The sequence below is a fragment of the Aquila chrysaetos genome, unplaced genomic scaffold (genome assembly GCF_900496995.4).
Source record: "Aquila chrysaetos chrysaetos unplaced genomic scaffold, bAquChr1.4, whole genome shotgun sequence".
Taxonomy (NCBI): domain Eukaryota; kingdom Metazoa; phylum Chordata; class Aves; order Accipitriformes; family Accipitridae; genus Aquila; species Aquila chrysaetos.
The window spans coordinates 343,235-367,730 of NW_024470381.1; the positions used below are offsets into that span (position 1 = coordinate 343,235).

At 65.9% G+C, this 24,496-nt stretch overlaps 2 protein-coding genes across 8 annotated transcripts; both read right to left on the reverse strand.

The window, feature by feature from the left end:
• Positions 1–9: 9 nt before the first annotated feature.
• On the reverse strand, positions 10–15,557 carry LOC115337668 (latent-transforming growth factor beta-binding protein 4-like). 7 transcript variants are annotated; one of them, XM_041121708.1, is made up of 26 exons: positions 15,464–15,557; positions 13,415–13,656; positions 12,576–12,678; positions 12,418–12,480; positions 12,209–12,331; positions 11,571–11,735; positions 11,244–11,390; positions 10,977–11,162; positions 10,139–10,270; positions 8,833–8,958; positions 8,629–8,754; positions 7,725–7,844; positions 7,521–7,646; positions 7,315–7,440; positions 6,451–6,573; positions 6,234–6,365; positions 5,349–5,480; positions 4,832–4,957; positions 4,437–4,733; positions 3,953–4,021; positions 3,739–3,867; positions 2,719–2,865; positions 2,449–2,601; positions 1,388–1,795; positions 1,161–1,286; positions 10–442 (listed from the first exon to the last, which is right to left on the reverse strand). In XM_041121708.1, the coding sequence occupies exons 2-26, from the start codon at positions 13,643–13,645 to the stop codon at positions 15–17; spliced, it is 4,044 nt and encodes a 1,347-aa protein (XP_040977642.1). In that variant the 5' UTR covers positions 13,646–13,656; positions 15,464–15,557; the 3' UTR covers positions 10–14. The 7 variants fall into 7 exon arrangements, with proteins under 7 accessions (XP_040977642.1, XP_040977641.1, XP_040977646.1 ...); XM_041121707.1 differs by lacking the exon at positions 15,464–15,557 and adding an exon at positions 13,906–13,978; XM_041121712.1 differs by lacking the exons at positions 10,977–11,162; positions 15,464–15,557 and adding an exon at positions 13,906–13,978.
• Positions 15,558–19,701: 4,144 nt separating this feature from the next.
• Positions 19,702–24,172, reverse strand: SHKBP1 (SH3KBP1 binding protein 1). The gene is made up of 17 exons (XM_030006108.2): positions 24,057–24,172; positions 23,433–23,486; positions 23,243–23,288; positions 23,036–23,168; positions 22,843–22,923; positions 22,577–22,747; positions 22,411–22,495; positions 22,125–22,315; positions 21,909–22,024; positions 21,748–21,835; positions 21,542–21,658; positions 21,260–21,430; positions 21,025–21,180; positions 20,849–20,945; positions 20,586–20,764; positions 20,396–20,495; positions 19,702–20,287 (listed from the first exon to the last, which is right to left on the reverse strand). The coding sequence occupies exons 1-17, from the start codon at positions 24,122–24,124 to the stop codon at positions 19,933–19,935; spliced, it is 2,208 nt and encodes a 735-aa protein (XP_029861968.1). The 5' UTR covers positions 24,125–24,172; the 3' UTR covers positions 19,702–19,932.
• Between the last annotated feature and the right edge of the window lie 324 nt (positions 24,173–24,496).

Here is a 24,496-nt window from a genome sequence, read left to right on the forward strand (position 1 = left end):
CAAGCACCCTCATTTTATAGAAAACCTTTATTCTGTAAAAGTGGTGGGGGGGTGTCCCCAAACTGACCCACTCCCCGCCCCCCCCCGGGATGCTTTACCACAGCACCCCGACACGGGGGGGGGGGGGGAACGACACGGAACCAGGTGCCAGCGGGGGCACCCATGGGTGTTCCCCCATGGTCCGGGTGGGGGGCAGGATGGACTCCCCCCCCCATCAAATCCCGGATCCTATATATATATAAAATATATATATATACACACAATAAATATAGGGCCCCCGGCGTGGCGGGGGGGGTCCTCAGGCGCGAGGGCGTGCGGGCAGGCAGCGGGGGGGGGGCCAGTGCCAGGACGTGGCCGGGGGGACACAGACAGCGATAGGAGCCGGGGGTGTTCAGGCAGCGGCCGGGCAGGCAGAGAGCTGCCTGCGAGCACTCGTCGATGTCTGGGGGGGGGGGGGGGGGAATGGGGGGGTTATTGGGGAGGGGGTACACAAAGAAGGGGTGGTTGCTGCTTGGGAGGAGTATGGGTGCTGGGGAGGGGGGCTGAGTGCAGGAGGAGGGGGTTTGGGTGCCAGGGAGGGGGTCTGGGTGCTGCGAGGGGAGTCTGGGTGCAGAGGAGGGGGTCTGGATGTCGGGGGAGGGGGGTGTCACAGTGCAGGGGGAGGGGGTTTGGGTGCCGGGGGAGAGGGTTTGGATGCTGCGGGGGGGGGACGACTGGGTGCCAGGGAGGGGGTCTGGGTGCCCAGGAATGGGTCAATGTGCCAGAGGAGGGGGGGTCACAGTGCTGGGGGAGGGTTTTGGTTACTGGGGAGGGGGTCTGGGTGCAGGGGAGGGGGTTTGGGTGCTGCAGGGGGGGGTCTGGGTGCCAGGGAGGGGGTCTGGGTGCTGGGGAGGGGGTCTGAGTGCAGGGGACAAGATTTGGGGGCTGGTGAGCGGTTCTGGGTGATGGGGATGTGGTCAGGGAGCTGGGAGGGGGGGTCAGAGTGCTGGGGGGGGGGGTTTGGGTGCTGGGCAGGGGGTCTGGGTGGAGGGGAAGGGGTCTGGGGTGCGAGGGGGGTGTCGGGGTGCCAGGAGGGTCAGGGTGCCGGGGGGGGGGGGCTGGATTCCAGAGGAGTCAGGGTGCTGGGTTGGGGGGGTGCCAGGGTTTGGGGAGGGTCTCACCGACACAGTCCAGCCGGGCAGGGTCCAGCCGGTACCCCGGGTCGCAGTCACAGGTGAAGCCGTCGGGCACCCGAACGCAGCGCCCGTGCTGGCACCCACTCAGCACCCCACACTCTTCCTCCCCTGCTGCAATGGTAGGGTTGGGGGGGGGATGTCAGGATTGGGGCGGGGGGTCACCACCGCCTTCCCTCCCCCCCATCGCCCTTCGTGTACCCCAAAAAGCTCACCATCTTCCTCCTCTTCGTCCTCACCCTCCTCCTCGATGAACCCCCCGGTCCCATGGGGTTGGTAGGACCAGGGGGGGCCAGGGTGGGGGTCGGGGGGCTCGTAGCGGGGTCCCCGGGGTCGATGGGTGAAAGGGCGCCGGGGGTCCTCAAAATCGTCACCCTCATAACGGGGGGGGGCGTAAAGAGGGTCCCCCCGGGGGTCATAACCCCCCGCCGTCCCCCCGAAGCCGTAGAGGTCGTAGTCGGAACGGAGAGGCGGGGAGGGGACGCGGGGCCCCCCGAAAATGTCAGGGCCATATGGGAGCCCGTAAGGGGGGGCGAAATCGGGGGCGTATTCATAGGAAGGGGGGGCGCGGGGGGGGCCGTAGCTGGGGGGGCGCAGGACGTTGCAGAGGAACTCGAAGTCGTCTGGTGGGGGGGGTAGAAGGAGAAGGTGGGTTTGGGGGACCCCCACCCCATGCAGCCTGCGGGGGGGGCATGGGGGTCCCCATCATTGGGGATGTAAGGGGACCCCCCCCATCACCGCGGGGGCTGCAAGGGACCCCCCCATCACTGGGGGGGCTGTGGGGATGCAAAGGGGTCCCCATAATTGTGGATGCTACAAGGTGTCACCCCATAACTGGGGGGGGGGGGCTACAAAGGACACTGTATTATCGGGGGGAGCATAGGGATGCAGAGGGCCCCCCCATCACTTGGGTTAAGTGGGGGGTGCAGGGGGCCCCCACATTGCCAGAGGGGGTCAGCAGGGTCCCCATTATGGGGGTGCAGGGGGTCCCCCCCATTGCCTGGGGGGTGCAAAGGGGTCCCCATTATGGGGGTGCAGGGGGTCCCCCCATTGCCTGGGGGGTGCAAAGGGGTCCCCATTATGGGGGTGCAGGGGGTCCCCCCCATTGCCTGGGGTCAGCAGGGATGCGGTGGGTCCCCATCACAGAGATGCCCGGGGATTGGCGGGGGGGGGGACGACCGTGTGCCCCGATATTGCAAGGAGAGCGATGCCAACCCAGCACCCATCCTGGGGTGGGGAAGATTTGGGGGTACCGAAGGAGGGGAGGGGGGGTCACCTGAGTGGCGGGTGGGGCAGAGGGCGCAGTCCATGCCCCACGCCTGCCCGTACAGGCAGCAGCACTCGGTGTAGGTGACCTGCCTGTCCAGCCGGGGTCTGCCGCACACCAGGTCGACCCCCACCTCCTGCCAGCACACGGCCTGGGCAGCATCTACGGGGCAGATTTGGGGAAGGGGGACACCACGCGCACGCCGGCATCAGGCGGTGGAACCCAACCTTCCTTGCCCAGCGCCCCCTCCCCACCACCACCCGTAGGCGGGACCCTCACCCAGGTGGGTGTCGTTGGCGACGCAGCGGCGCTGGGACCCGTCCAGGACCAGTGGGGGGGGGCAGGAGCAATAGTAGGAGCCCACCGTGTTGACGCAACGACCCCCCAGGCAGGGCTCTGCCTCCTCTGCCCCGCATTCGTCGTTATCTGGGGGGGGGGAGAGGGGCAGAGGATTAGGCAGGGGGCTGGGGGGGCAGGCAGGGGGTCAGGGTGCAGGCAGGGATTGGGGTGCAGGCAGGTAGTCAAGGGTCAGGGTGCAGGCAGGGATTGGGGTGCAGGCAGGGATTGGGGTGTAGGCAGGTAGTCAAGGGTCAGGGTGCAGGCACGGACTGGGGTGCAGGCAGAGAGTCAGGGTGCAGGCAAGGGTGAGGGTGAAGGCAGGGATTGGGGTGCAGGCAGGAATTGGGGTGCAGGCACGGATTGGGGTGCAGGCAGGTAGTCAGGGTGCAGGCAAGGGTGAGGGTGAAGGCAGGGATTAGGGTGCAGGCAGGGGTGCAGGCAGGGATTGGGATGCAGGCAGGTATTGGGATGTAGGCAGGTAGTCAAGGGTCAGGGTGCAGGCAGGGATTGGGGTGCAGGCAAGGGTGAGGGTGCAGGCAGGGATTGGGGTGCAGGCAGGTAGTCAAGGGTCAGGGTGCAGGCAGGGATTGGGGTGCAGGCAGGGATTGGGGTGTAGGCAGGTAGTCAAGGGTCAGGGTGCAGGCACGGACTGGGGTGCAGGCAGGGGGTCAGGGTGCAGGCAAGGGTGAGGGTGAAGGCAGGGATTGGGGTGCAGGCAGGAATTGGGGTGCAGGCACGGATTGGGGTGCAGGCAGGTAGTCAGGGTACAGGCAAGGGTGAGGGTGAAGGGCAGGGATTGGGATGCAGGCAGGTATTGGGGTGTAGGCAGGTAGTCAAGGGTCAGGGTGCAGGCAGGGATTGGGGTGCAGGCAGGGATTGGGGTGCAGGCAGGGATTGGGGTGCAGGCAGGGGGTCAGGGTGCAGGCAGGGGTGCAGGCAGGAGGGGGGGGGGGGTCTCACCCACGCACTGCAGGTGCTCCTGCTCATAGTAGTAGCCGCTGGGGCAATAGCAGCTGAAGCCGGGGGAGGCATTGAGGCAAACCCCCCCCCGGCAGAGCTGGGGCCCGAAGAGCTGGCACTCGTCCACATCTGGGGGTACGGGCAGCGTCAGGGGGTCCCCAAAGAGGGGGGGGTACCCCAGTGGGCACCAGGCCCGGTTGGGGGGAGCACTCACCTGCCGGTGAGTCTTGGGGGCCGGTGGGGGCTCGGCCGTGCCCGTGCGGGCAGATGGCAAGGTGATCGTCTTGGGGGGGGGACAGACGGTGTGGTCACCAAGATGGGGGTCCTGCCCATACACCCCATCCCCTGCCCATACACCCTGTCCTCTGCCTGTACACCCTGATCCCTGCCTGTTCACCCCATCCCCACAGCCCATACACGCCGATCCCTGCCTGTACACCCCAGCCCCTGCCCGTGCACCCCAGCCCCTGCCCACGCACCCCAATCCCTGCCCATACACCCAGACCCCTGCCCGTGCACCCCATCCCCTGCCCACGCACCCCAATCCCTGCCCACACACCCCCTCCTGCCCCCCCCCAAACCCATGACACCACCAGCACACCCACGCCAAGGGCTGAACCCCCAACTGAGGGGGCTGGACCCCAGGGGGGTGGGGGAGCTTTGGGGTGTTGAGGAGGGGGTCCGGGGGGCAGTCCTACCGGTGCCGGGGGTCGGGCAGGGCTGGGCAGGGCATTGGGTGCCCCAAGCCCAGCCCAGGCTGCAGCAGCATTGCTGCTGGGTGACGTTGGGTGCCAGCACCCCACAAGCTTTGCTGAAACAGGCAGCCGTGCCGGGGGGCTGGGGAGGGGTTTGGGGGGAAGGAGGGGGGCCACAACGCCCCGTCACAGGGTCAAATTCATCCCGGCTGTCGGGGCAGAGGCAGAGGAAGGAGCCTTCGACGTTCTCGCAGCGTTCGGCCCCGCAGACCCCCCGTAACGTCTCGCATTCGTCCACATCTGCAGGAAACAAGATTAGATTGGGGCGGGGGAGGGTTCCCCAGGTGTCATCGTCGTGTGTCGTCTCGTCCCCCCTGTCTCAGGTCCCCCAGCCGTACCCACGCAGTGGTGGCCATGGCGGGCGGTTTCGTAGCCCGGGTCGCAGGCACACTGGAAGGAGCCGGGGAGGTTGTGGCAGGTGGCGTGGGCTCCGCACAAGGTCCCGTTGGAACATTCATCCACGTCTGAGAAAGGGGGTGGGAATGTTTTTTGGAGGGATGGTCTGTGGTGGGTGACCCCACAACCCTAGCGTGGTGCTGAGCCCACCCTGGTGCTGGGCTGCTGCGTCTCTGCGCAGCGTGGGGTTGGCCCTCGGTAGCCCTGTGCCCCGTGGCATGGGGCTCGATGTGCCCCGCAGCATGGTCCTTCTTGTACTCTACCCCATGACATGGTCCTTGATGTCCCCCATGGTCCCTCTGCCCCTCACGGCATGGTCCCTGCTGTACCCCATGGCTCTTCTGCAACCCTGTGCCCCATGGCATGGTCCCTCTGCCCCTCTGAGACCCATGGCACGGTGTCCCCATCCCCTATGGCATGGTCGCCTAACCCCCCAGTGCTGCCCACCCCGGCACTCACCGATGCAGTCCCCGCCATCGCCAAGCCGGTAGCCGGGCTGGCAGTCGGTGACGCAGCGGTAGGAACCGGGGACGTTGTCACAGCGTTGGGCACCGCAGAGGCTGGCACCGTACTCCTGGCACTCGTCCACGTCTGCGGGGACAGGGGGGACACCCCGGGGCCAGCCGGGGGGCACGGCAGGCTGGGGACACCGGGGATGCCCCGGCTCCAGGCCAGGAGCAGCCCCATGTCCACCCTGGTCCCCATGTCCATCCAGGTCCACATGCCAATCCCAGTCCCCACATCCATCCTGGTCCCCATGCCCACCCCAGTCCCTGTGTCCATCGCAGTCCCCATGCCAATCCCAGTCCCCATGTCCATCCCAGTCCCCACGTCCATCCCAGTCCCCGTGCCAATCCCAGTCCCCATGTCCATCCCAGTCCCCATGTCCATCCCGGTCCCCATGCCCACCCCAGTCCCAGTGCCCATCCCAGTCCCCACGTCCATCCCAGTCCCCGTGTCCCTCCCAGTCCCTGTGTCCATCCCAGTCCCCGTGCCAATCCCAGTCCCCATGTCCATCCCAGTCCCCACGTCCATCCCGGTCCCCATGCCCACCCCAGTCCCAGTGACCATCCCAGTCCCCACGTCTATCCGTCCCCGTGCCCATCCCAGTCCCAGTGCCCACCCCAGTCCCAGTGACCATCCCAGTCCCCGTGTCCATCCCAGTCCCCATGTCCATCCCGGTCCCCATGCCCACCCCAGTCCCAGTGCCCATCCCATTCCCCACGTCTATCCCAGTCCCTGTGCCCATCCCAGTCCCCACGTCCATCCCCGTCCCCGTGCCCACCCTCGTCCCCATCCCCGTCTCATTGCCCATGTCCATCCCAGTACCACCCCGGCACTCACCGACGCAGTCCCCGCCGTCACCGGCGCGGTAGCCGGGCTGGCAGTCGGTGACGCAGCGGTAGGAACCGGGGATGTTGTCGCAGCGCTGGGCACCGCAGAGGCTGGCACCGTACTCCTGGCACTCGTCCACGTCTGCGGGGACAAGCCACCCTCGATGCCAGCCCCTTGGCCCTGGGCAGCGCCCGCCCCCTCCCTGGGGACAGCTGCAGCCCCTCACCCTGGCACAGGGCCTTGTCGGCGTCGGTGCGGAAACCCGCCGGGCAGTGACATTCGAAGGAGCCGTCGGTGTTGGCACAGCGGCCGCCCTCGCAGACGCCCCCGCGCTGGCACTCGTCCACGTCTGCTGGGGGGACACACATGGGGTGATGGGGAGGGCACGACGGGAACCGCGGTGGGCACGGGGACCGGGATGAGCATGGGGAGATGGGGACTGGGACAGGTGTGGGGACCAGGGTGGGTATGGGGAGATGGGGACTGGGATGGGCACAGGGACTGGGATGGGTATGGGGACATGGGGACTGGGACAGGTATGGGGACCAGGATGGGCATGGGGACATGGGGACTGGGATGGGCACAGGGACCGGGATGGGTATGGGGACATGGGGACTGGGACAGGTATGGGGACCAGGATGGGCATGGGGACATGGGGACTGGGACAGGTGTGGGGACCAGGACGGGTATAGGGTCATGGGGACTGGGATTTGGCATGGGGACAGGTATGGGGACCAGAATGGGTATAGGGACACGGGGACCGGGAAGGGTGTGGGGACATGGGGACTGGGATGGGCACAGGGACTGGGATGGGTATGGGGACTGGGATGGATACAAGAGACCAGGATGTGCATGGGGACTGGGGTGGGCATGGGGACAGGAATGGGCATTGGACATGGGGCCCGGGATGGCCATGGGTACCTCATGGTGGGCACAGGGACTACGATGGGCACAGGGGACCAGGATGGGCATGGGGACCATGACTGGCACAGGGACTGGGATGGGCAGAGGGACCGGGATGGGTATGGGGACCATGACGGTCACGGTGAGCGCGTTGGGCAGAGGCGGGTGGGGTGCAGGCATCACCCACCGGCGCAGGAGGTGCCCTGGGGGGTGCTGGTGTAGCCCTGGGCACAGAGGCAGGTGTAGGAGCCCTCGGTGTTGAGGCACTCGCCGTGGGGGAAGCAGAAGTCGCCCTCCAGGCACTCATTGACGTCTGCGGGCACGCCATGCCGTCAGGGCAGGCGACGGCAGTGGGGGGAGACACGCGGTGACGCCGCGAGAGTCCCCACTCACCCGCGCATGGACCACCGCCGGCGCCCGCCCGGTAACCGCGCCGGCACTCGCAGCGGAAGGAGCCCTCCGTGTTGGCGCAGCGGCCGTGGGGACCGCAGGGGGAACCCACTGCGCACTCGTCCACATCTGGGGGGGCAAAAGGGTTACGGAGGGGTCTCCGGTAGGATTTTGGGGTGCTCCTCTTGGGGGATGGGGTGAGGGTACCTGCACAGCGGCCGCGGTGGAGCTGGAAGCCCTCACGGCAGGGCTGGCACTGGAAGGAGCCCGGGGTGTTGATGCACTCTTGGCCGGGGCAAGCAAGGTGGTTCTCGCACTCATCGATGTCTGTGTGGGATGGAGAGGTTGCGGTACTGGCACGGTGAGCCCGTGGTGTGGTGACCCCATGGCACGTTGATCTCATGCCATAGGGAGACCATAGCATGGGGACACCATGGGATGGTGAGCCCATGGCACAGGGAGACCTTGGCATGGTGAGCCCATGGCATGGTGAGTTCATGGCACGGTGATCCTATGACATGATGACCCCCCAAGACATGGTGACCTCATTGCACAGGGAGACCATGGCATGATGACCCCGAGACATAGTGAACCCCATGGCATGGTGACCTCATTGTATGCGGAGATCATGGCAAGGTGACCCCATGACATGGTGACTCCATTGCACCTGGACACCACGGCATGGTGACCCTGTGGCATGGTGTCCCCTTGGCATGGTGAGCCCATGGGCCAGTGTCCCCAAGGACTGCTGACCCCCATGGCATGGTGACCCTATGACATGTTGAACCTATGGCATGGTGAACTCATTGCACCGGGAGAACATGGCATGGTGACTCCATGGCACGGTGATCCCATAGCATGGTAACCCTATGGCACAGTGACCCTATGGCATGATGACCCCAGGGCACGGAGACCCCATGGAATGATGACCTCATGGCACAGTGACCTCATCTCATGGTGAGCCCATGGCACCATGACCCTATGGTAGAGCGATCCCAAGGAACGTTGACCCCCACGGCATGGTGACCCCCGGGCACGATGACCCCACACCACGGTGACCCCCCATCGTGGCACAGACTCATCCCCCGTCCCACCCCGTCCCCCCGCTCACCCTGGCAGGGCTCATCCGGCGCCGTCCCCCGGTAGCCGGCGGGGCAGGTGCAACGGTAACCGCCGGGCAGGTTCTCACAACGCCCATGGGTGCAGGGTGGGGGGCTTTGGGCACACTCATCCACATCTGCGGGGACACGGGCCGGGTTCAGGCCACCCAAGGACCCCGGCGTCCGGGTGGGTGGCACCCAGGGTCCCCACTGACCTTGGCAGTCGGTGCCGGCGGCGCTGGGGCGGTAGCCGGGGGAGCAGAGGCAGCGGTAACTCCCCACCGAATTCTCGCAGCGACCGTTGGGGCAGGGCCGGGGGCTGCGCCGACACTCGTCCACGTCTGGGGAGAGCACGGGGTGGGTGGGTGGGTGCGAGGAGGGGTGGGTGCACCGAGAGGTGGATAGGAGAGATGGGTGGGTGCATGCATGGAGAGACGGGTGCTCAGAGGGATGGGGGGGGTTCACGGAGCAACGGGTGCATGGAGAGATGGGTGGGTGCGTGAAGAGATGGGAGTTTGGAGAGGTGGGCGCACAAAGAGATGGGAGTTTGGAGAGGTGGGCACACAAAGAGATGGGAGTTTGGAGAGGTGGGCACACAAAGAGATGGGAGTTTGGAGAGGTGGGCGCACAAAGAGATGGGAGTTTGGAGAGGTGGGTGCCCCAAGGGATGGGTGGGTGCATAAGAGATGGGTGGGTGCACAGAGCAATGGGTGCATGGAGAGATGGGAGTTTGGAAAGGTGGGCGCACAAAGAGATGGAAGTTTCCAAACTCCCAGAGTTGGGTGGCCAGAGGGACGGGTGGGTGCCTGGGGAGATAGACAGGAGAGGCGGGTGCATTGAGAAATAGATGGGTGCATGGAGAGGGGGGTGCCCAGAGGGCTGGGTGGGAGCATGGAGAGGTGGGTGGGTGCGTGGAGAGATGGAAAGGTGGGTGCATGAAGAGATGGGAGTTGGGAAAGGTGGGTGCGCAGACGGACGGGTGGGTGCATGGAAAGATGGGTGCTCAGAGGGCTGGGTGGGTGCGTGGAGAGGTGGGTGGGTGCGTGGGGAGATAGATGGGAGAGGCGGGTGCATTGAGAAATAGATGGGTGCATGGAGAGGGGGGGTGCATGCATGGAGAGATGGGTGGGTGCATGGAGAGATGGGTGGGTGCATGGGGAGATGGAAAGGTGGGAGTTTGGAGAGGTGGGTGCATGAAGAGATGGATGGGCGCCTGGGGAGATGGGTGGGTGCATGGGGAGATAGACGAGAGAAGTGAGTGCGCTGAGAAACAGATGGGTGCATGGAGAGGTTGGTGCCCAGAGGGATGGGTGCGGGGGGGTGGTGGTGTGAGTGGGTGCCCAGAGGGATGGGTGGGCGCATGGAGCGATGGATGGGTGCCCAGAAAGCTCGACCGGAGAGGTGGGTGCACGGAGAGGTGGGTGGCTGCACGGACAGACGGACGGACAGGGCCCCCGGTCCCTCGTGTCCCCATCAGCCTGGAGCTCCCCCCGCCCCGCTCCCCCCCCTCACTGCCCTCACCGATGCAGTGGGTGCCCTGGGTGCTGAGCCAGAAGCCGGGGTGGCAGAGGCAGGTGTAGCCGCCCTGACGGGGGACGCAGCGCCCGGGGCCGCAGATCTGGGGGTTCCTCTCGCAGACGCTGCCGACGGCTGCTGCAAAAGGCGGGGGGCAACGACGACGACGGGGGGAGGGGGGGCGGGCCTGGGCACGTGCGCGTGCAACCGCGCACACTCGTGCAAGCACCATCGAGTGCATGTGTGCAACGGTGCATGCTTGCAACTGTGCACACGTGCAAGGCTGCGTGCATGCATGCACACGCGTGCAACCCCGCACGCCTGCAGCCCTGCCAGTGTGCAACCATGCATGTGCAACCGTGCATTCGTGCAGCTGTGCGCGGGTGAAACCACACATGCACGTGCAACAGTGCACGTGTGCAACCATGTACACTCTGCTTGTATGCAATGGTGTGTGTGTGCAAGCATGCACACATGTGCAACCGTATGGGGGTGCACCCATGCATGCACCTGCTTCTGCATGCACGCAACTCTGCACGTGTGAGACCACACACGTATGTGCAACGGAGCATGTGCGCAACCCTGCGCAACGGCACACGCGTGCAACCACGCGCAGAGCACACCTGCAACCGCACGCGCGTGTGTGCAAAGCGCGCACGCAGCTGTCCGCACACACGTGGAAGCATCACGCGCAACCGCGCGCTTCCCTGCATGCAGCCACGCGTGCGTGCAATCAGGCATGCACGCAGCCATGCACACGTGTGCAACCCCACACGCGTGCAAATCTGCGACTGTCATCCTCCCCCCCCCCCCCCGCCCCGGACCCCCCCCCCCAAACCCCTACCTGGGCCCGGCCCCTCCCGGGTGGGCAGGGTGGGGAAGGGTCCCACCAACCCCTGGGTGGGTCGTGGTACCACAATGACCTCAGGGGCGGGGGGGGGCCTCTCGGGGACCCGCGGTGGCCTCGTGGGGACGGGTGGCATCCGGGTGACGGGCAGGGGACCTGGGTGCCGTTCCTCCTGCCAGCGGGCTACGGGGGGGGTGGGGGTGAGGGGGACCCCAGCAGGCGTGGGGTGGTGGTTAAGGGGTGGGGGGACAAATGGGTGCTCACGAGTGGCGGGGGGGGCGGCGGTGACAACGCGGGGACGTCCAAGGGGGACGCGGGCCAGATCCTGCCCCAGGTAACGGGTGTTGTAGCGAAGGTCGGAAGCGGAGTAATGGTAACCGGGACCGGCCGGGCAGATCTCCTTGAACCCCTCTGCGATGGGGGGCAGGGTGTGAAAATTTTGGGGGGGGGAGTGCCATCCCCCAAATCTGCACCCCACCAGCCCCCACGGAGCAGCACCTGAGCATCCTCAGAGCATCCCTAGGGATGCAGGGTGCTGGGAGGGGACCCAGGTATCCGGTGTGGGGGGGGGGGTGTTGGGGGAGGTCTTACCGGAGCCGAAGGGGGGGCAGCGGTGGCAGGCGGCCCCCCAGGCTTTGCCCACCCGGCTGCAGCAGCAGATCTGGCGGGTGATGTTGCGGAGGGTGGGGAGAGCGCAGCGTCCTTCCCGCAGGACACGGTAACAGGGTCCCCGCGCTTCCGAGATCACCTGGTGGGCTGGGGGGGGGGCGGGGACACGGCGGGGGGTGAGCGCCCAGGAGAGCCGGCCACCCCATCCCTATCCCTATCCCAATCCCATTGCCAATGCCAATGCCAATGCCATCCCCATCTTCGTCCTATTCCTAATCCCATCCCCATCCCAATTCCATCCCATCCCCAGCCCATTCCCAATCCCAATCCCATCCTCATACTCATCCCAATCCCATTCCCAATCCCATCCCAATCCCATCCACATTCGCAATCCCATCCCATTCCCATCCCCACCCCATTCCCAATCCCATCCTACCCCAATCCCATCCACATTCACAATTCCACCCCAATCCCATCCACATTCCCAATCCCACCCCATCCCCAATTGCCAGTCCCATCCCTCCCATTCCCAATCCCATCCTCACTCCACTCCCAATCCCATTCCTATCCCAAACCCATCCCACCCCAATCCCATTCCCAATCCTAACCCTGGCACTCACAGATACAGCTGGACCGGGAAGAATCCAGCAGGAATCCCGGCTGGCACAGGCAGGCGAAGCTGCCCCGCGTGTTGGTGCAGAGCCCATTCTGGCAGAACCCCCCCTCCTGGCACTCATCCACATCTGGGGGGGGGGGGGGGGCAGAAAGGGGGTGTGTGTCAGACCCCCCCCTCCCCCCTTACTCCCCCCCATATCCCCCCCCAACTCACCCACACAGGATCCATTGACGCGCTGGAAGCCTTGGGGACACGGAGCATCCCGCTGGAGCAGGTCTGGGGGGGGGGATGTGTGCAGAGATGAGACCCCCCCCTCTTTTTCCGCCCTGCCCCAGCATGTCCCCTGTGTGTGTCCCCCCCAATGTCCTTACGGGGGTGGCCGTCGCAGGGTTGGCACTCGTGGACCCCCCAGGCCACGCCGGCCCCCCGGCAGCAGATATCCTGGGTGCGGAGACCGGGGAGGGGGGAGCTGCACTGCAGGGCGGGGCGGGGGGGGGGGGCGAGAAGAGTTGGGATACAGCCCCCCCCGGACCCCCACCCATGGGTGGGTGAGGTGGGGGGGGGCCTCTTGGTGACTGCATCCCTGCACAGCACCCGTGGTCCCACCCTCTGTATCCCCCCCCATCCCAAGCACCCAGTACCCCCCCCAGCACCCCATCTCAGCACCCACGTCCCCCTCCCAGCACCCACGTCCCCTCCTGCCACATCCCAGCACCCATGTCCCTTCCCAGCACCCATGTCCCCCTTCCAGCACCCACATCCCAGCACCCATGCCCCCCCATCCCAGCACCCACATCCCATCCTGCCCCATCCCAGCACCCACGTCCCTTCCCAGCACCCTCATTCCCCTCCCAGCACCCATGTCCCAGCACCCACATCCTCATCCCAGCACCCACATCCCAGCACCCATGTCCCCCTTCCAGCACCCACATCCCAGCACCCATGCCCCCCATCCCAGCACCCACGTCCCCATCCCAGCACCCACATCCCCCTGCTGGCACACACATCTCAGCACCCATGCCGCCCATCCCAGCACCCACATTCCCATCCCAGCACCCATGTCCCCCCATCCCAGCACCCCCATCCCAGCACCCCCATCCCCACCCCAGCACCCGTATCTCCTCCTGCCCCATCCCAGCTCCCACCTGTATCCCCGCCCCCCCCCCCCCCAGCACCCATGTGTCCCCCCCGCCCAGGGTAGGGGTCTCACCTCTCCCCCGCGCAGCTGCCGGAAGCAGTATCCGTACCCGGCACCCTCCTCACCGGGGGGCACCCGGGGGCTGCTCTGCGCCAGGACGCGGTAGAGGGGTGCTGGGCGAGGGGCTCTGGGTACTGGAGGGGCTGTGGGTGCTGGGGGGGTCTCGTCCCCCCCCCGCACCCGTTCTACTTGATGGATGGTGACCGAGGCTTCGGGCGGGTGTTGCACGTGGATGCTCACCATGGATTGGGCACCTGAGGGGGGGTTTATGGGTGCTGGGGGGAGGTGCTATGGGTGCTGGGGGGGGGGACACACAGCACCCATTTACCCCCCTCTCCCCACGTTAGCAGTGACGTTGGGGGGGTCCTCACCATCCTCTTCCTCCCGATAGTTGGCCAAGGGTAGGGTGTAGACGGATTGGGTGAGAGCTTGGGGCCCCCCCGGATTTTGGGGGACCCCCCCGCCCCCCCAGGTGCCGTTAGCTGGGAGGTGACAGAACTTGCCGGTAAATTCGGGGGGGCACACGCAGCTATCGGGGCGAGCGCAGACCCCCCCGTTCTGGCACAGCAGCGGGCACACAACTGCAAGGCAAGGTGGGGGGGGTTGGGGGGGGCACACGACACCCCAATATCAGGACATGATCCCCCCCTCCAAATAAATCTGGGTGATGATGCTAGCGCAGTGGTGGGTGGTCTAAAAAAAAAGGGTGGGGGGCAGCACCCGGATGCCTGGGTCCCCATTCCATTAAAATGGGGCGGGGGGGGTGATGATAATTGGGGGGGCAGTGTATGTCCCCCAGATCCATCCAGGACAACCCAAATATCCAAGGAAAGGGGACCCAGGGGTCCGGGCGAGCACCCATGGGTCCGGGTTCCAATTTTTTTTTTTCTTGGGGCCCCAGTGTTTATTTTTCCAAATTCCCGACGTTTTCCAAGCGGGATCCGCCGGGGCCGATGAGCTCATGGCGCTGCGTGGGTGGGATGGGGCCCCACCTTCCCCCCCCCTCCTCAGCACCCAGCACCCTTCCTCCCCCCCCCCCCAAGTGGGAGGGAGCGGGTGGTCAGGAAGGAATGGGAGAGGGTTTTGGGGGACACCCCCCCCAAGACACCCAGGTTGGGCTCAGCCTCGGTGCACTGGGGGGGGGTGTGTGTGTGTGCTGTGGAACACCCCTCCCCCATGGGGATTTGGGGGGGGGGGCAGGTGCACCCTGAGCACCCACTCTCTTTATCCTGTGTGGGAGGGGGCTGTGCTGGAGCTCCGTGCACCCCAGGGACCCCCCCAGTCTGTTGGAGTCACCCCCCCTGCACCCCAAAGACCCCCATGCACCCCCAGCGTGCTGGAGGCCCCCCCCACCCCCCAAACCCCCCCGGTCTACCAGGACCCCCCCCCCTTCATGGGGTGCCAGAATCCTGTGCACCCCAACCCACCCCCCTGTCTCCTGAAGACCCCCATGGGGTGCTGGAGCCCCCCCCCCCGGTCCCCCAGGGTCCCAGAGCCCCCCCCGCACTCCAACACCCCCCCAGTCCACCAGAACACCCCCCTCAGTGTACCGGACAGTGTGTCCCCCCCGGGATACCGCCCGCCCCGGGTTACCGGACAGCCCCCCCCCCCAGGGTCCCGATCCCCATCTTGCTCCACCGGCCCCCTCCCCGAGTTACCGGACACCCCCTCCCCAGGGTCCCAGCCCTCCCCACGGTTTACCGGACCCCCACCCAGCGTCCCGACCCCCCCCCCCGCTTTACTAGACACCCCCTCCCAGTGTCCCAACCCCCTCCGGTTTACCGGACCCCCTCCCGTTTACCAACTCCCCCCCCCCCCCCGGGATTACCGGACCCTCTCCGGTTTACCGGACACCGCCTCCCCAGGGTCCCGAGCCCCCCTCCGGGTTACCGGACCCCCCCCCCCCGCGGTTTACCAGACACCCCCGTCCCAGAGTCCCGACCGCCCCGGGGTTTACCGGACCCCCTCCCATTTACCGACTCCCCCCCGCCCCGGGACTACCGGACCCCCCCCCCCTCCCCCGGTTTACCGGACCACCCCCCCGCCCCCCCCGGCACTGACCGAGACGGAAGCCGCTCCCCCCGGGGGGACGACCGCTTTCCAAGGCGGTGACGTTCCCCCCGCGTTGACAAAAATGAACGCAACGACCCCCGGCGCAACGGAACCGGCAGCGAGGGGGGGTGAAGAACAAGCGGAGCCGGGCGGGGCCGGGGCCGGTCCCGGTCACCGGCAGCGCCAGGGAGGCGGCGGCGGCGGCGGCCAGGAGCAGCGCGGGGCCATCACCGTCGCCTCGAGCCCCCGGGGCGGAGGAGGCGGGGAAATGGGGGGGGGGGGGGAGGCTCCGGGGTGGGGCTGAGCAGCCCCCCCCCCCCCCGCATGTGTGTATGGACAGACCACGGCCAGCCCCCGCCCGGGGCCGCGCGGGGGGGGAACGGACTTTGGGGGGGATGCTGGGGGGGGGTGGGGGGGCGGGGGACACCGAGGAGGGACAGGGGATGTTTGGGGGGGGGGGGGGGACAGGGGACAATGGGGGGACCGGACATTTGGGTGGGACAGGGGACTTTGGGGGGATGTTGGAGGGGGGGCAGGGGACACCGAGGAGGGACAGGGGATGTTTGGGGGGGGGGGGGGACAGGGGACAATGGGGGGACCGGACATTTGGGTGGGACAGGGGACTTTGGGGGGATGTTGGGGGGGGCAGGTGACTTTGGGGGGACGGGGGACACTGAGGGAGGCAGGGGACTTTGGGGAGGGATACTGGGGGGGACAGGGGACATTTGAGGGGGTTGGGGGGCGACAGGAGACTTTGGGGGGATGTTGCTGGGGGGCATAGGACACCGAGGAGGGACGGGGATATTTGGGGGGGGACAGGGGACAATGGGGGGACCAGACATTTGGGTGGGACAGGGGACTTTGGGGGGATGTTGGGGAGTGGGGCAGGTGACTTTGGGGGGGTGTTGTGGGGGGCAGGGGACACTGGGGGGGACCGGGGACACTGAGGGAGGCAGGAGACTTTGGGGGGGATACTGGGAGGGACAGGGGACATTTGGGGGGATATGGGGGGGAACGGGACACTGAGGGGGACACGGGACATTTGAGGGGGTTGGGGGGCAACAGGAGACTTTGGGGGTATGTTGGTGGGGGGCAGGGGACACTGAGGGGGGGCAGGTGACTTTGGGGGGGTATACTGGAGGGGATATTGGGGGGGACAGGGAACACTGGAGGGGACGGGGAACACTGTGGGAAGCAGGGGACTTTGGGGGGGACAGGGGACATTGAGTGGGGGGACAGGGGACACTACGGGGGGGGGGGGGGTAGAGCTCGCTGGGGACCTGGGACACCGGGATGGGGACAAGTGACACTTGGACCGGGAGAAGGGACAGCGGGATGGGGACAGGGGACACTGGGGGGGGGGCTGGACACAGCACGGGGGGGACACGGGACACATCCCAGACACGGACATCCCTGAGGGACCTCACTGCGGGGCGGAGGGGGGGGGGACACACGACACAAGTGTGTGTGTCCCCAGAGCCCACCGGGGTCCCCAGGACCCCACCACGGGGCGGGGGGTACACGACAGCGAGGCCCCATCGCCCCCCCCCCCCCCCCCGCTGACATCACCCAGGCTCCTGGGTCCTCTCTCGGGGGGGGGGGGGGGGTGAGGAGGGGGGGTTGGAAGGGGGTCCCGTCTGTAGACACCCCCCCCCGCCCTGTCTGCACCCTGACGCCCATTTTGGGCAGCAGCCACGAGCCCACGGTGATGGGCACCGAGCCACCCACACTGCCCCCCCCCCCCCCCCCGCCAGGACAGAAAGCAGGGGGGGCCCCAGGCTGCCCAGCACCCCCCGCCCCCCCAAGGGGCCCCCCGCTGTGTCGTCATTCCCCCCCCCCCCCAACCCGGGGGGGGTGACGTCACCCGGAAACATTGTCCTCATCCTCCAGCTGGAGGCACCGGCTGCGCCCCCCACCACAATTTCGGGGGTCCCCCCCCCACATCACTGACCCCCTTCATGGGGTGGGGTGGGGTCCACAGGCTGAGGGCCCCCTCCCAGTATAGGGGTGCAATGGGGGAGGGGTCCTTCCTTACTGGGGGGCAGTCCATAGGGGTTTTGGGGTGCTGGGTCTTTGGACGGGGGTCAGGCGGTTAGGGGGGACCCTACATACAGTCATACGCGGGGGGCAGGCCCCCATGTTCTATAACTCCCCCTACCCTAGGAAAGACCCCCACCCCAGAGGAGACCCCATATCCCCTATACGGGAACCCCCTAGAGATGCCCACACCCCATAGGGGACCCCCTATACCCAATAGGGACCCCCCTAGAGAACCCCCATATCCTGTACCCCTACACCCTTTAGGGGACCCCCTATACCCAATAGGGACCCCCCTAGAGAACCCCCATATCCTGTACCCCTACACCCTATAGGGGACCCCCTATACCCAATAGGGACCCCCCTAGAGAACCCCCATATCCTGTACCCCTACACCCTATAGGGGACCCCCTATACCCAATAGGGACCCCCCTAGAGAACCCCCATATCCTGTACCCCTACACCCTATAGGAGAACCCATGTTCCATAGGGGAACCCCTACTCCCATAGGGAACCCCATAGAGAACCCCCCCACCCCATAGGGGACCCCATATCCCATAGGGGACCCCTTATACCCTAGAAGAAGCCCCAAAGAGAATACCCACACCCTACAGGGGACCCCCTGTACCCCACAGGGGACCCCATAGAGACCCCCCACACCCCATAGGGGAGCCTGTATTCTATAGGGGACCCCCTATACCCCACAGGGGAACCCCATATGCCACAGAGGACCCCACAGAGAACCCCCACAGCCCATAGGAGACCCCATATCCCACAGGGCAACCTCCAAACCCCATAGGGGATCCCATATCCCATACCCCTACACCTGATAGGAGACCCCCCCACCCCATAGGGGACCCCATATCCCATAGGGGATGCCCTATACCCTACAGGAAGCCCCAAAGAGAATACCCACACCCTAGAGGGGACACCTGTACCCTATAGGGGACCCCACAGAGAACCCCCACAGCCCATAGGGCCCCCCTTCACCCCCATAGCCCCCCCTCTCCCATAGACCTCCCCCATCCCCTCTAGCCCCCCAACTCCACAGCCTCCCCCCAGCCCCCCAACCTTATAGCCCCCTATAGCCCCCCAATACTTTTCTGGCACCAGCAGCCAAGGGGGGCCCAAGCTTCAGCCAGGGGCTGGAGGGGGTTGTGCTGTATTTGGGGGGCCATACCCCCCCAAAATCTGGGGACCCCCAGATACCAGGGACCCCCCCCCCCCCAAATACCCCTGCCCTGGCTGCAGCTGCAAGAGGGGAAACTGAGGCACGGGGCAGGGGACCCCCTCCCAAAATTTTTCTAGCAGCGGCATTTTTCTAGCAGCGGCTGCCAGGAATATACACGTGAGGCTCTGCACACACATGTCAGGGCATGAACATACATGTGAGGCTGTATGCACACGTCAGGCTCTGTGCACACGTGTCAGGCTGCAAACACACGTGAGGCTCTGCACATGTGTGTGAGGCTGTGTGCAAGTGTGTGAGGCTGCATGCACATGCATGAGGCTGCGTGCATGCATGTGACGTGGCATACACACGTGAAAGCATGTGCACGTGTGTGAGGCTGTGTGTGCACGTGAGGCTACGTGCACGCGTGTGAAACTACATGCAAGTGTGTAGAGCTGCACGCACGTGTGCAAGGCTGCGTGCATGTGTCTGATGCCATGTGCAAATAGATATTGCTGTGTGCACATGTGTGAAGGTCCACACACATGTGAGGCCATATGCACGTGTGCACATGAAGCCGTGTACACGTGTGCATGCGTCTGAGGCTCCGTGCACGCCCCACGCACACGTGATGCTGCGTGCCCACAGCCGACGCTGTGTGTCTGTGCCGTGCACGCGTGTGTGCCAGCCATGCCCCGCCCTGTGTGTGCACATGCGTGTGCGTGTCCCCGTACCTGGTGGGGCCCCCCTTTCCCCCCCACCCACTCGGGGGCACGGGGAGCTGGGGGGGGGGCGAGGGGGAGGGTGAGCTGTAGGGCTGGGCTATGGAGGGGGGCTGAGCTATAGGGGGTCATGGCGGGCTGAGGTATGGGAGGGGAGAGCTATAGGGGGCACAGAAGGGCTTGAGCAATGGGGGACCACCTATAGGGGCTCTGGGGGGGGTCAGCGCTATAGGAGGCAAAAGGGGGCCACCCCCCCCACCCCAAGACACCGCTGGGGGGGGGTAGGACCCCCCCAAAAAACCACAGGGCACAAAGCAGAGGTGAAAAGGGGTGTATGGAGGGGGAACCCCGAAAACTGCAGCGCTTTGGCATGGTGGGGGGGGCCTTCCTCTGTGCCCCCCCCTCCCCAAAATCTGAGGGGGGGACACAGACAACAGCAGTGCCCCCCCAAAGTGAAGGCACATGGCGGGGGGGGGTCCTGCCCCCCTCAAAACGACGTCTCGTTGAGCCGAGATTTGGGGGTCGCCAACGGGACGATGGGGAGAGCGTCAGCGGTTGCAGGGGGGGCAGGGACAGGCCCGGGGGGAGGGGGCACAGTCCTGGGAGCCGTAGGCGGGGGTCCGGAATTGGGGGGTCGACGTGGAGGTGGGGGGCGGAGGGTTTTGCTTTTCCCCCCAAAACGGGGGGGGTCGGGGTTCTCGGGGGGGCCGAGGCGTTGGGCCAGTTCCTGGCAGCGCTCCACAAAACTGCCCCCGCCTCGGGGACCCCCGGAAAAGGGAGGGGCCCCCCTCTGCCCCCCGATAACGGGGTTGGGGGGGGACACCCAGGGGTTCCCCGCGGTGTTTCGGCAGTGGGGGGGAAGGGGTCGGCGTATCCACCTGGCTGGGCCCTGGCGACCGAAGGCTGCAAAGAAAAAATGGGGGAGGAATACAGTGGGGAACCCCCAAAAACCTAAACCTGGGGGGAGGGGGGGGAAGGGGAGATGGGGGGGAGGCTGTGGCACTCCCCTACCTGGTGTTGGGGGTCCGAGGGGGTCCGGGGGGTCCAGTTAATGCCAAATCACATTGATCCAGTTGCCGTAACAGCTCCTCTTCGGTCAAACCGCCGGCTTCTGTGGAGTGAAGGGTGAGGATCAGGCTTTTTGGGGGGCAGGGGGGGCACGCCAAAATTCCACCACCCCCCCCCCGGCTCCAGCACTTACCTGGGGGCTTCCCCAACATCTCCATGGCGGTGGTGAGGTCCCACATCTGGACGCTGCCGTTGGCGTGGCCAGTGAAGAGGTAACGGCGCGGGCGGGAACCGATCCGGCTGGAGCCTTCGCACTCGTGGACGGTGAAGGCAGTGATGGCTGCGGCGTCGACCGAACGCACCTCGCAGATCCTGGGGGGCGGGGGATGACAGTCCGTGACCCCCCCTCAGCACCCCAATTTTTCCTTCACCAGTGGCAAAACCGTCAGCGCTCACCTTTTACCGGTGGAGGAAAGCCGGACGAAGACCTGGCACGCATCCGGCACCACTCTTTGGATGAAGACCTGCTGCTCGTCCCGTTCGCCGAAAGGTCCTGCCGGTAAAAACCCGTGGCTCGGGTGCCCATCCTGTGCCATTGTCCCACCTCACCGCCAAACCCTGCGCTCTTTTACCAATATCGGTGCCGGTGCCGCAGCTGGCAGGACTGTCAAGATCATCCAAGGAGAGGATTTTGAAGGAAGCCAACGGCGTCGAGCCAGGTTGGGTAGAAATCATCCCACGGAAACGAGTCACTGTCCAGGTCCGGACGTGGTTGTTGTCGGCACAAACTGGGAAAATGGAGGGTGGATGAGCGGCAAACACCAGTGATTTCCTCACCCGGCAGTGCTTTCCTCGCCCAGCGCTCACCAGAGATGAGGTGTTTCTCTGAAAGCATGATTTTGGTGACGGGGCTGCGGTGTACGGTGAAGGTTTGGAAGAGTTGAGGACCGGAGCCCACCGTTTCAGGGTGCTGCACGATGACCCGTACTACACCAGAGCTGGTGCCGTAGGCGATCTCGATCCAGTTCCCGCTGTCACCTACGGACACGACCCCTCCTCAAAATGATCCCAAAGCCCTCCCAGTTCATCCCAGTAGCAAACCAGTGCGGTGAGGAGCCCCCCCCCAGGGTGGGCAGCGGGAGCTCTTACTGGTCTTGGGGGTGAGGTAGACGCTGAGGGCGGTGACAGCATCTTCGGTGGGGTCACGGTAAAGCTCCGTCACCAGCAGATCGTTGTCCTTCATGCGCAGGGGGAACTTCTGAACGTCTGGGGGCGGAGGGGACACACAGAGGGACGGTGATGGCGGCGGCATCGCCACCAGCCGGGGCGGTTAGAGCTGTGTCATCGGCACTCACCCACGTAGTAGATGGAGCCGTTGTTGCAACCGAGGAGGAGGAAGGTGCCGGCAGCGTCGTAGCTGTTGATGGGGACGACGTCCTGGATCTGCGGGAGGGATGGGAAGGGAGTTTTGGGGACAATCTGGGGACAAACCAGTGGTGGTGGTACCCGTGCTCACCTGCCAGTGCTTGGTGACGGCGTTCCAGACGCCGATTTTGCCGGTGTGGCTAGTGGCGATGAGTTGGTTCCCCACGAAGAAGAGGGCTTCCACCGGCACTCCCAGGTGGAAGACGCCTGGGTGAGGAGAAGACATCCAGAAAGAAGCCAAGGAGACCAGATCCTGCTAAAATCCTCCAGGATCGAGTCGGTGGAAGGGTCAGGGATGGTTTCTCACCGATCTCGCTGCCATTGCCATCGGCTTGCAGGGCCCAGAGGATGATCTCGCTGCAAGACGCCACCGCCACCATCTTGTCATGGTCACCCAAAGCTCCGCCGAGCACCTTGGCGTTGAGGGCCACCCGCTCGATCACCCAGTCCAAGCGGGGACTGGAGAAGACTTGCTGCCACCCCGACGTCTCCTTCATCCTGGGGACAAACAGGAGAAGATGGCAGGGCACAGGGCAGGGCTTGAGGACACCGCCGGCACAAGATGGGGGTCCCTGGTCCCCCCACCAGTTTACCTATAGCAGACAAGGAACTGGGCGTAAGCCACCGCGATCCAGTTGTGATGCCCGCAGACGATCCGTACCGCTCCCGGTTCGCTCGCTAAGGGGAAAAAAACAGGCGGTAAAGCTTGTGCCGCGATGGTTTAGAACCGGAGAAACTACCCAGTTGTACCGTCCTTACCGGCGGCGAGGGTTCGGTCTTCCAACAAGCGCCCCAATAAACCAGCGTTACCCAAATTGGGGGGCATGGTGTTACTGCGTCGCACCGGGGCTCTGTCGGTCGTCGCCGGTAAACGGGCGGCAATCTGTGGCCCCGCCACACTGTGCCGGTTACGGCGTTTGGCTGGTAAGACTGTTGGGGGAGGTCAGGAGGAGAAATCGGGGGGGGGGGGGGGGGGGTTAAGGGGTGATTGCTCCCTACATGGTGTTGGGGGGGGTTGGATTTACCTGGGGGGGGCAGATATCCGTTGAAGAGGACGCTGCCGCAAGATGAACGGTCCAATTCTTCCCGTAACTGCAAGCGGCGAACTTGGCGGGGGGGAAGGAAAAACAGAGCCATGAACCCCAAAATGTGGAACACTCTGGGGGGAGGGCCCGCCCCGAGGATCCCCCCCATTGTCAGTCCCCCAAAAGTCATCACCTAGAGGGGTAATGCCGTAAAATTGGGCTTCGTGGAGGAGGAGGGAGATGCTGACGCCTCGGGGGTCGAGCTCTTTCGTCCGGAGGAAGTTGAGGATGGGGGCGAAGACAGTGGGGTCCCGATCGATGAAAATCTTGGGGGGGGACAGATATGACATGAAATATTTGGGGACACCCCCCCCCCCGGGGCTTGGGAAGGAAAACTCACCGCTCCCGTCTCATCCTTCAAGGGGGAGATGCGGCCGCTCAGTAGGCTGGGGGGGGGGGGGCAGAACAGACATATGGGGGATTTAGGGGCTGGGGGGGGTCCTGTGTGGACCCCCCTAGGCCCGGGACACCCCCCCCAACTTTCCCTGGGGGCGTCTGTGTGTGTACTGTGCCCTTCCCGCTGCTGTCACCTGGAGAAGAAGGAGTCTGAAATCCAGGTCAGTGTCTGGCGGGATGTGCTGAACCTGTGGGAGAGGGTGAGGGGGGTCAGAGCTGGGCTGGGGGGGGGGGGGGGGGGGGGGGCAGAGAAAGACTCGGGGAGGGGCCAGAAGCTCCTGGGGGGGATAGAAAGACACCTTGGGGGGGGGCAGAAAGACCCCCCGGGGAGGGGCATAGACTGGGGGGGGGCAGAAAGACCTTGGGGGGTTCCTGGGGAGACCCAGGGAAGGCGGGGGGGGGGGGAATCAGGCTAGGGGAGGCGGGGGGGGGGGGGGCACAAGGGGCGGCCTGAGGCGGGTCCTGAGAGTTTTGGGGGGGGGATCCGAGAGGACCGGGGGGTCCGGGAGAGCGAAAGCGGGGCGGGGGGGGGAGGGGTACACAACCGGGGGGGGGGGCCCAAAGTGCCGGGGGAAGGGGAAGGGGGGGGGGGAGAGGACGGGAAAGCAGGGGGACCCGGAAGACTGAGGCGGGGACACCGGAGGGGGGGGAACCCGGAAGGAGGAAGAGGGGAAGACAAGGAGAGCCCGGAGGGAAGCGGGGGGAAGCGGGGGGGACCGGAGGGGTCCCGGGGGTCCGAGGGGACAGGGCCCACGCGCCTCTTGCCGCCCACGTTGAGCTGCACGACCTCCGCCCCGGGCCGCGCCGCCCCGCCCGATGCCGCCATGGTCACCCAGCACTACCGCTTCCGCCCGGCGCCACGGCCTCCGGGCTTCTTATTGGTCGATCCGTGCTAGCGCCCCTCCCTCTGCTGCTCGCTATTGGTTCGCCCGAAGAGACTCCCCTGCGGCCGCCCCCAACCGCCCCGCCCCGCTGTTGAGTTTCGTCCAGCCCGCGCAGAGCCTGCACGCCCATTGGCCGAACGCGGTGTCACTCAGGCAGAGGAAGTGGGGTTTTCGTCCCGATCCCGCCCCATCTTAAAGGCCCAGCAGCATCACTGAGTGGCGGGACGGAGAGGGACAGGGTGCGCAAAGCCCCCTTCCCCCCCAGGCTCCCCCCAGCCTCATTAACCCCCCCAAACCCTCAGAACCCCCCCAAA